Source organism: Teleopsis dalmanni, chromosome X, assembly GCF_002237135.1.
Source record: "Teleopsis dalmanni isolate 2A chromosome X, ASM223713v2, whole genome shotgun sequence".
Taxonomy (NCBI): Eukaryota; Metazoa; Arthropoda; class Insecta; order Diptera; family Diopsidae; genus Teleopsis; species Teleopsis dalmanni.
In genome coordinates, this window is record NC_051848.1 from 27,442,847 (window position 1) to 27,455,128 (window position 12,282).

The 12,282-nt window shown below is 31.6% G+C and overlaps 1 protein-coding gene across 2 annotated transcripts; it reads right to left on the minus strand.

The window, feature by feature from the left end:
• Positions 1 to 816: 816 nt before the first annotated feature.
• LOC119689614 (BRCA2-interacting transcriptional repressor EMSY) lies at positions 817 to 12,034 on the minus strand. Of its 2 annotated transcripts, XR_005253466.1 has the most exons (8): positions 11,769 to 12,034; positions 11,471 to 11,645; positions 11,138 to 11,396; positions 5,202 to 6,623; positions 4,367 to 5,137; positions 3,938 to 4,310; positions 3,736 to 3,846; positions 1,456 to 1,541 (listed from the first exon to the last, which is right to left on the minus strand). XR_005253466.1 is itself a non-coding variant. In XM_038104480.1 (7 exons), the coding sequence occupies exons 1-7, from the start codon at positions 11,827 to 11,829 to the stop codon at positions 1,390 to 1,392; spliced, it is 3,213 nt and encodes a 1,070-aa protein (XP_037960408.1). In that variant the 5' UTR covers positions 11,830 to 12,034; the 3' UTR covers positions 817 to 1,389. The 2 variants fall into 2 exon arrangements, 1 of the variants encoding a protein (XP_037960408.1); XM_038104480.1 differs by lacking the exon at positions 3,736 to 3,846 and having other exon boundaries at positions 817 to 1,541.
• Positions 12,035 to 12,282: the final 248 nt, after the last annotated feature.

Here is a 12,282-nt window from a genome sequence, read left to right on the forward strand (position 1 = left end):
TCATTTATTAATTCACTATTTTATTGCATTCCCCAAAGGTTCTCTTCGACAAAAGTCGATTTATCAAAATATAATATATTAATAAAATATAATAATATAATACATTAATATAATATAATAATACAATATATTAATATAGTATAATAATATAATATAATAATTTATTTATTATTTATTAATTCATTAAATAATTGATTTATTTTTTTTTTATTTATTTTATATTTCGATATATCGACTTTCGTTCCCCGAAGGTCATGTTCGACAAAAGCCAATTTATCAAAATTTTAATAAACTATAAAATAACAGTCGTTTGTACTTTAATTAACTGATCAATTAGACCATTGTCTTATAATTAAATAATTACAATGCATTTTCTCTCATTGGTTTTAATAGTTAATATTCATCGGGATACCTACATTTTACATTTTATTAGTTGATTAAGGAAGAAGTATTGAAAGTAATATTGGATGCAGGTAACAGGTTGCTACAACTCTTTTAGTGTACCAAGTATGGCAGCTCAATAATAATATATTCAAATAATATATTCAAGCTCTCAATTTAACGGTGTATTGATACAAGAGCTCATAATAACTAGATATTGATCGGGTCAAATTCTCTAAATTGGTTCCATATGCGGCTGGGTAAACATCCCAGAGTTATTCGTCTATACAGACAGTGGAGTGGAGTACCACTCGACTCTCCAAAAAATCACCTGCCTGTCTTTAAATAAGAACTTCTGTGGATCACTCGCCATCGAAAATAAAGTGCAGTTCACGAGTCCCATTGGATCTCCACAGATCGTAAGCAAGGTAACCCAAATAAACTGTCCTGCGAAAGGCACAACTGCTACGGCTACCATATAACAATCCAAAGTGAATGCATAAATCAGTAAAACAAGCTCAACTATAACTCTTAAACACATTTTAATTTCAGTCTAAAGAGATAATTAACGCTCTTCAGAACGTATTTGGGTACAAATGTTGTTGTATGGTAAATATTTTAAATAATTCTATGTAAAAATACTTTCAAAAGGTCTATACGGATTAGAAGATTATAGTAAAAAATAAGTTAACATAATTTTTAGTTTAAGGAATAAGCATTCAATAATAAAAGCTCAGCTAGTATAAATGTTTAAAAAGTTATTCCAAAAAGGACCACTGTTACCCACTAGTATTATTTTGGGATAATGCGCCAGCAAGAACTTCTCTTTTGATTTTTCTTTAACGTCATAATTTTCTTATATTTCTTTCTTCATATTTTTTATATTTCCTTTTTTCTATTTTTTGTCTATATTGTAATTGTCACCTACCGTTTTAACTTAACAGATGAGGTGAATAGGTGAATAGGTGAATTCTTTGGTATTCGATTCTGAATACCAGTTTTATGCAATTATTTAGTTGCGTAGGTAACTGCCAAATCTTTTACATATTCTCTATCTGTAATTGTTTTTGCATGCATACCATCAGTCTTGTCCATGTTGTCTTCTGGACCTGGATTTGGATCGTGTTCAATATATTCAATAGCAGTGTTTTCATCGATTTCTATGTACAAATTAAAAAAAATCAAATAATAAAGATAAAAATGAAAATAATAATTTAAATGAAAATTTTAAATAATTTAATAAATTATTTTAAAATAAAATAAAATATATAAACTATATTCTATAATAATAAATAAATCGTGAAAAATAGTAACAATTTTATATCTACAATATGATTTCTAATTTTAATTTATTTTTATTGTAACGAATGCAACTACCATATTAAAAAGCTAAAAATTAAATTAAATTATTTCAAAAATATAATTATAAAAATTTTTACTATATCATATTTTTTTTAGACTAATGGCATTAAAATTTTACTCAAACTCAAATATTTTAATTTATTTGTTTTATTTTTTTTAATAATATATTATTTGTTACTTTTCTTTTTCATTAAATCGAAGCAAAAAAAAATGACTTTACTAAGACATGGGCGAGTCAACGTCGCACAGTCACCCGGTATTTTATTTTTTGTAGTTGAAAGCCACTTCTAACCGAAGAGAGTATAACTGAGAATAACTGAGATATTTTCGTGATTAGAAAAACGTTTTAACCTACTAAAGGTTAATATCCAACTTTATTTTTACTTGATGTGAGCATTAATCCTAAAATCGTTACGAGTATATCTTAATATACACACGCGATGTGCTGAGGACAGGGGCCAATAGCCACTGATGTAGATATAGGCTTATAAGGATGACGGAGTTTCGGTTAACTAACTGGTGGCTAAAGACCTGGACAACACATTATTAAACGAACATCAGATAGATTATAGTTTGTAGGGCTACATATATACTTTTTTCTTTTTTCGGTAGCTAGCCTTCACCGTATCCGGGTATTGTCATTAGGCAATACACCGTGGCATTGGTTGATAAACATGAAAATTGTTATAGAGTCATGACAGTGACAAAGCTTCAGTTAGTAGATAACTGGAGGTTTGGACACAGAAGTAGATAAATTCAGATTGTTGAACAACTTTATCCACTACTCACTCTGGTATGGAATATAACTTAGTTAACGAAATATATGACTTCAAAGTTTAAAATTTTTTTCATTTAACCCACTAACAATATTGGTACATAAACTAGTTGGCGCCAGTTGGCATATATAATTTTTTTTTTACCAGTGTACTTAATAGCAGCTCAAAAACTTTATAATTATCGGTATATAGCGTACGGAAAAAGGTTTTTTGCAAAATGCTTAGTCTTCAGTAACGTCAGCACCTGGCAAGAAAACAGATGGTCGACATCATAAGTGGTACTAAACTTTGATAATAGTCATAATGCCGAGAGGCGGTCAAATAAAAATATCTGAATACAGCCAAGCAAAACAGGACAGACGAGTCCTCATGTTAGATAATTGGATTGACCCGGTCTAAACTGTACAAAAAAAAAACGTATCAATTAGCTACTTCAACTAAGGTATAACCTACTCAGCACTACGGTATCGGTGTTGACGAGTCACTGAATAATAGGTAGACATGAAACTGAGCCTGCTCTATAATTACTTTTGTCGTGGTTGTGTTATTATTCAAAGGAATAAGGAAGAAACTGTGCTCCTTCTCATGTGTCAATGCCCATATTTAGCTAAAAAAATCTAAAATCTTTTCTTATTGACCTCACCGAGCTGTCATTCTGCAAAATTAGAGATTTAGCCAAGTTTATAGAATTGTCAGGTTAGTTTATTTTTATCTAATGGAGGAGTTGTACGCTCATATGCTCACGTCTCGTCTATGTCTGAACAAATGCCAATCCTGTGGTATTACAATGGGCCATTATTTGAGCTCAAGCTTTTTTGAGTGCACGGCCGCAGTCCAACCTAACCTAACCATAGGGATTGAAGTTATAGTTAGGGTACACGTTGGAAATCGAAGAAATTAAACGTGACAAGTAACAGTTTAGCACATCGTATCATGGAATCGTACGATGCTGAGTCGAACCGAGTAACCCATATATTTTTTTGATTTACAATAATTCCATTTTTCACTTCGACATAAATATTTTAATTTTGGATTAATTTCATATTTGAAGTCCCCAATCTGAATTGCTCACTTTTAATTAAACTATATTCTATATCACAAAACGAACTTATAAAGTAAAACAAATTAACTTTAAATGAATGCTAAATACTGAAATAATAAAATATTTAAAAACAATAAAACAAATAATTATACATTAAAAAAAACTAAAACTTACAATATTTTTGTTTAAAACACATTAATTAATAGAAAATTTATAACAAATCTTGTTTACACTTGATTATTGATTTCTTGATGAATTATTTTGGCAGCCAATAAGCACTTATCGCTAATGCGCAAATTAACAATACCGAAAAACAATTTAAATAAATTAATTAAAAAAAATTAAGCACTTATCCCTTACTGTTACATCTACTTACCGATGGCGTCTTCGAATTCAGAATGAGCTGCATAATCAGCAGGTTGTATTATAATGGTGCCACTGTGCTCAACGCCTGCTCTTAATTCACCCGGTTTTTGTTCTATATTAGTTACGCTGTAGTGTTCATTGTCTGCATAATGTGTGTTGGCAGTGATATTAGAACTGGACATCTCCTCATTTTCTTCAACAATAATTTCATCTTCGAAACTATCATCAACAAGTATTGGTACATGGTCATGTTGATATGTTGCTTTGTTCACATTTCCGTGCTGATTGCTTTTATTGACTGCCGCAAATGCAGTGGCTTGATCCAATTCCATTTCCCAATCGGTAGCACCTAACACAAATGTTGAGTCATCTTCATGTCCGCCCTAAATAAAATATAAGTTCCTATTACATATCATCAATCAATTTTACTAGCACTTACCTTTCCTTTCAATTCAATAGCGTGTGCATTTGATTGAATAGTGTTACCGCTGTTATTAACTAGAATAGGAGCACCAATTATGTCGATTGGTGTATCTTCAGTAATCATTTGAGCACTGTCCGGTTTAGTTGGGGACTGTAGAATATTTCCTGTAGTGTTGTGTTTCTGGTTTTCTATTGTTGAGCTCGTCGGTCCAATGAGAAGAACATTTGCTTTCCCACCATTCTCAGCTTGTTTCTGCTGCATACTAACTATAGTACCTTGACTACTGCTCTCATTGTCGTCAGTAGCTAAATTTGCTGCAGATAAAGTTATGGAACCTGTAGCCGTACGCACCGTATTCGATCCTGGTATATACATTTTGTTACCAAATGAAATGTGCTTCTGCTGTGTTTGTTGATAATTCGCTATTGAGTTTTGTAGTGTCGGCGACGACATGGACGCTGGTATAATTTGAACTTTTTGTATTGCAAATCTAGTGTTTGCTTGCTGCGGAGCTGAAGTAGCTAATGGCATACCTAAATTTTTTTGTAGGGTACTCGTTTGTGTTCGAGATTTCGTTGCATCAACGTTTGCTGGTTGTATGAATACTTTACCATTGGCGGATTGGCAGATTTTAACACTTGTGCGCAGGCCAGTGTTAGCGTTCTTTAGTTGCTGCTGTAGGTATTGTTGCTGCGTTGCTGTTGCTGGTGTGGCTGATATTGTGGGAACTAATTTAATATTGCTTATAATTTTAGGCCCATCTGGATTCGAGTTTCCGCTTGTAAGCTATGTTTCAAAAATAAATTGAATATTAAAAACTCCGTTACACGTATATGTCTAAGTACATTACCTTTGCGGTCGTTGCAGCATTTGTAGAAACACTACTCGTACTGCGGCCGAGAATATTGGTTTTTATGATGGAGGGTTTGCGGAAAACAGTTGTGCCTGCACTGCTACTACCAACAGACGTCAGATGTATATTGGTGCCAGTTGTTCCACTACCACTTGGTTCTTGAGAGAGCATAACAGGAGATTGTAACTTCTTCATAATTGTGGCGCCACCCAAGGTAGTGCCCGCGTGAGTTGTGCCACTTCCAACACCTATTACATTAGCTCCATTATTCAAAATATCGATTTTAGTTATTTGTGTAGAACTGCTTGGTGTGATATTTGTGGTCGTACTGTTCACACTGTTTCCTGAAGCGCCCAGCATTAGCGGTAATATTTTCGTGGTAAGTACTTTACCTTGCGCTGGCTGTTGCAAACCTTCATTTGTACTTGGATGAGCGAGAGCTGGACTCATTGAAGCCTGATCGGCTAACACCGAAAGTCCGCTTACATTAGCGTTATTCACTGCCGCTGCAGACACAACTGTTGATGTGGGCATTCTTTTTGCAGTAATTTTTGTTCCAGGCGGTAAGATTGTGGTGTTAACGCCACGCAATTTTGCAGTTGTCGAAAATGGCGAGGAATGCGGAAACGTTAATATGTGAGATCCTTGCGGACTGTTTATTGTTGGTTGACGATCTTCGACAATATATTTTTTTACAGGCGTTGAAAATGGCTGCTTTTCGAGTTTATTGAAGACGACTGGAGTTGTGGGTGATGTAGCATTCAGTGTAGTTGTTATTGTTGGTGTATGATTGACATTTTGCAATTGTTGCAATTGACCTGATGTGATAGTTGCTGGCACATTTAATCTGGCATAATTTTTTGTAACATCTTTTCTGGATGTTGGCGCTACATAAGAACCATTTTCATTCTCAGGTATATTATCCACTTTTAAGTAATCAGCACTGGCTACAATGGCTTGTGCGTCAAGATGTGAGATTTGATCTCCACTCTGCAGGTGCTCATATTGAAATTGCGGTTGAGTTATTCTCAAGGATATTTGTAGCGGTTCTTGCTGCAATACTAAATTCTGTTTTCTTTTATTAACTTTGGGTGGCACGTCTTGACGCTTATTTTGTGGTGCACGCCTTGTTCCTCGCGGTTTGGGTGTATGTTGTGGTTGTGGTTGTGGTGGCGGATTTTGTTCCATTGGCTGATTTATGTTGCTCTGATAAGCGTACATGTTTTGTACACTTGTCTGTGGAGGTTCATTTAAATTTCCATCCGATGTAATATGTAGGTATTTACGTGCTGATATATTTGGTGATTTCCTTGTTGTTGGTTCATTAGCAGCTCGTTTTCTGCTTGGTGCATTTTGGCCTTCACCGGCATTTCGTTTTAACGTTCGTTTTGGGCCGTCAGGTATGTTCGGCGCTGGATACTGGAAATTAAAAAAATAAGAGTAAGAATTTATTTCAAATACTTCATAAGTTTTATTTATATATAATTAAATTTTTACATTATTTTGTAAGATAAAAAAATTAACAAAAAAAACATAAGTAAAAAAATAATATTAATCAATAAGAAATGTGAATAAATATATAAACATATATATAAATCATATATTTATATCATATATAGATTATATAAATATTTTTATATTAATTATATAATTATAATATATATGAATTATGTAGTTATTTTATATATAAAATATATAATCGTATTGTATATAAATTATATATTTTGAATACAGTGCCAAAAACTTTAATAACTTATCTCAGATATACAATATACAATATAATAACACAAATGCTGAACTGGATAGCTGAAGGGATTAAAACATATTGATGTAGAAGAATAATTATAGTCACAGCTCAACTTTGAGAAACCACAATTGATTTATATGCATATAGCGGAGGCGAGAAACATGCTAATCCCAACTACAGTTAAGACGACGAATAGTGCATAATAACAAAACTAACTTTATTTCATAAAAAAAAACAGAGAAACAACCTGAGAAAAATTTGATCTATGAACTAAATAATAAATAACGTTGACGTTGAAATTGTACCAAACAGTACCGCGCTGCACGTATTCCAAGGACAAAGAGGGATATTTGCTTATCCTAAAAGTAATTAGCATTGATGCGAAATGCACCAAAAATTAGAGGATTCATTCATATAATAAGATGACCTAATGCTACTTCCACCGAGCACAGAAGTAGTACATACGGTCATCAACCGGCTAAAATCTAACAGGCCCTAAATTATAGGGATATAGTATTGTCAAACACCTCCTATGAAATATCCCTTCTAGTCTTTAAGAGTGAGCATCCCAATATGGTAAAAACATCATTAGTCAAAAACAATCTACTATCCTTCAATTACTTTACATCATGAATAAAGAAATACGCCAACCGCCGTTTAAATCTAACAAACCCTACACAAAAACTTTACAATAATATCCAAGCCAAACTATATCAATATGTGTACATTATCTTACAGGTACATAAGCTAATGGTTGCTATAGCTACATTAAAAGAAAAGTTCTATAGAAAATTTTTGGCCGCATGTATTATGTAGGACGATTTCAGAGATGCTACAAGCAGAAACACTATGCGCTTACTGTAGAAGCAGAATCTGCTAAACGGGCTATGTATTTCGTAAAAGAAAATTTTTTTCTAACAGATTTCATAATAAACGACAGTAAGGTAAACCATGTCACTAAAAGGGTGGCGTAGATCATGATACGTGGAAAGGTACCCAATCCATTGTCATTGGATTCATGGAGAAACTTTTTAAAAAAGTACAAGACCAGACATTTTTGTGTCGAAGATAATGAAAGGAAAAATTAAAAAACAGCTAAATTGACAAAAAAAAAATAAATATTACCTAATAATATTCGTTTTTTGTCAATTTGGGTAGTATCAGGTTCGAGTCCTGTTTTGGGTAAAATTACTTAGTACCTAATCAATTCGATTATTATGGTACTAATAATTAAAAATGTAGGATAAAAAAGTTGGTTTATTAATTAGAAGCGAAACATAATCCGGGTACAGATAAAGAACTCTTACCACTACAATGCAGCGGTGCCATGTAGTAATAGGTCCTATCTCAATTGAGATCAGGATATAGCCATGTGCTTAACAGTTACTTGTCACGCATTAACGTGTCCATTTCTAATGTGTGCCCTAACAGTAGCTTCACGCCCCATGACGTCGCCCATCTGTTTTCTTGCCCACATGCAGACACTAATTTGATTCCAATCGACATTTGGACTCGTCCCCTTGAGGTAGCTAGGTTTCTTCGACTGCATCCTGGTTAGCTTCAAATTATACCAGGTCAAATCCAATCAAAAAGGAAGAGGTCAAATTATACCCTCTCCCTTTCTTCACTCCCTGTACCACAACCCCACCTATACACTGCTTTACCCATGTATTCGTCTTGTAATCATTTCATGTTATCTGCTTTCAGGTCCCGGCGGGTTACACAAAAACAACAGCACCTAGTTTAGTTTAGTTTAGTTCAGTTTAGTAATTCAGCAACTACAGAAAAAAATGTTACCAAAGTAATAAGGGAACTATTGTGAACCTTCATTGAAAATATTAACGAATATTCCAGTCATCTCTCAAAAGTTTGTAAACAAAAATTCAAACAAAATTAAAAAATTACACAAATTTAAAAATCATGAAAACAACATAAAGAATCATAAAGAAAACAATAGGGGTATTCACAGCTTCGAGTAGCGCACTCGGTAACCGAATAACGTATTAAAAGTGCAAAGCAGCAATAACAAAATACATGTCCAGTAATGCGTTACTACGTTAGTCAAGGCTTTGCTTTGACCAACATTTATATTGCACTTTTAATATATTTTCAATGTTGCCATCTTTCTTATACATAAGAAAGAAGTTTACTCCGAAAAAGTATTTATACTAAGCATTTCGTATGGGCAGCATTTCAAAATTGTTCTTCATTCAAATTTTAATTATTTTCAAAGCGCATTTTCATTTTAGTTTTGATTTATTTAATAATTCAAGAAGAGTCTTTAGTTGTTCGAGTATGAACATTACTCATTTTACTTTATTTATAAGTTATTTTCTAATTTATTTAAAACTTATTAAAAAATTGTTATAAAATGTTTTTAAAAACTAATATATAGCATATTGAAACCTCTTAAATCATGTCAAATTTTAAATATTAATAAATTAATATATATATTATTTTAAATTTTATATTATATAAAGCCATCTTATTCTATTTAGACTATTTTTTATAAAAATGTCAACAATTTTGTTTTTTTTTACTTAATTTCGGCATAACATTGATATTTATATTAGAATTTCTTTTGTTTCCACAATAATTTACAAATTCGTTAGAACACAGCTGATTTTAACAGCTGTCGTTAACAAATCGACACAATCAGGTGTGCTCACGAATTAGCGTGACTGATTGCACTTTTACTTGGTTGCCGAGCTCGTTAATCGAACTCGTGAATATCCCTAATATATTGTATACACAAACATTAAATATACAATATATGTTAAACAAATTTTCAATCAAGCATATATTAATTAAATCTGCATAATATACACATATTAACTAATATTAACTAAAATATTAGTTGGCAACCCTGGCAAGTGAACAAGTGCCGCAAGTAATAATAATATATATATTTAGAAAATAAAAACTTTAAAACCTATCATTTAAATAAAATAAAAATATTTTCATTTCTCTACTGACGACTCTTAACGAAAATCATGGTTATATGGACACTACGCAATGCGCTACAGCTCTTAGACTATGTTTTCAGTTAAGCGAAATTACGTTTTTTCACTGAACTGATTTAACGAAAATACCAAGTGTTTACATTGACGAAAAACAGCTGATGTGTTTTGATACACCGTGAATAAATGTGTAAAAATAACTAAAGAAAACTATTTTAGTAATTATAATTTATTCACAACGCATGCAAAAATGTAAGTTAGTAATTCAATAGAATATGGCTACAATTTTTTGGTTAAGGAATATATAGCGGCATCCCTAAACCATGTTTTAAAGTGTTAAATCTCATTTTTAATTTAATTATATTAAAATTAGTAAACACTTATATTTAAACATTTTGTAAAAAAACTTAACTTTCCGTGTCGAAAAGTTGATTTGGTATCAATGACTATGTCTAATAACTATATAGTGCCTTTGATAGTTCACTTAATTAAAAAAAATTGAAGTCGTTATTATTGTAGTATGCTTAAAAAATTTGTTGAATATTTTTTCTGCAAGTTTTGTTGAAAAAAATAAAACATTAAGACCCAAAATTAGTAAATGATCCTATATCAAGACTGTATATATCAGCTGGAGCCGCTAATATCCGATAATGATGACATATGAAGCATAAATTCAAAATGATCAGAATTGTATTCTGACATATTATATGCATTATTTCGCGTTTTTAACGTGATATGTCAAAAACGCGAACTTTCGTTATGATCACAGCATGCGTTTATACGTGCGTATTTAATTAACTCATTTTGAATTAATGCGGGTTGAGGTGTGTTAAAAACGTGGTACACATATGTTGCATAAAATATATATATTATTATAGATATAAACTAATAAATAATATAGATAATTACATATATCGATATATATACTTACATATTTAGCATGGGTACAAATGTTTATACTTATATAAATAACACAATATATAGACTTATATACATATATATATGTATATACGTTTATATAGTCAATACAAATTGATTTGATATATTACTTGCTGGTTGCATGTATAATATAAATATAATTTATTAGTTAATCATTTTTTGTATCAATAATTATTACCTATTTTAAAGAGTATAATTTCATGTATGTATGTACTAAATAATTAATTATATAACGTGTGTAAGTATATGCACATGCAAATCGTTTTAAGTAGAGAAATATTACTTACAGGATTACTTGTGACAATATTTGCTGGCTGCATTAAGTGTTCATTATTCTTGTCTGCTGCTTCCATTCCTGTACGTAATTTTTTATATTCTACACCTGTTTCAGAAGGTAATGGAAGCTTTGAATTTTCACTGGTAACCTTAGCAGCAATTTTGTTTGCTATAATATTTAAAGCAGTTTGTGGTGGTACGCGCGCCAAAAGTGGAAATGGACGTCGGCCCTCCCGAGCCCATTCTTGCCAAGTATTCGGTCCAGCTAAACTAAAGTTTCCACGAAAAAAAAAAATCGGTAAAAAAAAATTTGCGAATATATGTAACAAGCAGAACTAACGTACTTTTCCGCAATTGTACACAGTTGTTCGTCATTAGATACACGACGCGCTTCAGCCCGATGTCGTTCCTGGGAAATACGAAACATATTTCGCAAATCCTCGAGCACTTTGCTTTTTGCCTCATTGAGACAACCTTGGGCGCGAAACACACTTATAAGAGCTGCATATGATTCTAATTCTAAAATATAATTAAGCATTATTTTAATAGCAGCAACATCACATATTTATATTATATTTTCATATCCATTTGTTGCGAAGTTTTTTTTAAGGTTGGTGTAAGTCTTTAGCAATACTAACTTACCAAGTCTCCTCAATGCGCCACGGCATTCATCCTTTGACATTACGATCGTTTTCGGCCACATCTTAAAGGATATTTCATTTAATTTTCAATCTTACAACCACCAATTGATTTATTTATATTTTTCTTTTTCAATTCTAATCGGTTTTTTATTTTTCTACTCTTTCTTATTGAGAAATCAGTGTATTTGGAAAAATCTTCCACTATCACTAAGATTTGGCAGCCATTTATGTTTATTTGTCAAGCTGTGCTTGTCAAAATTTGTTATCGAATGAAAAAAATGCAAACACAGTGTTGACAACTGTCAAAATGTACAGCGAAGTGTTCAGAAATGTATTTCGAGAAACAAAAATTGTTTATTACTCAACATATAATATTAATATTATTAATATAAAATACTTACCATATACATATAACTTAAGATATATATATATATATATATATATATATATATATATAATATATATATAATTTACTGCATAGAAAAAAAATAATATTAATTTGGTTTGATTTAACA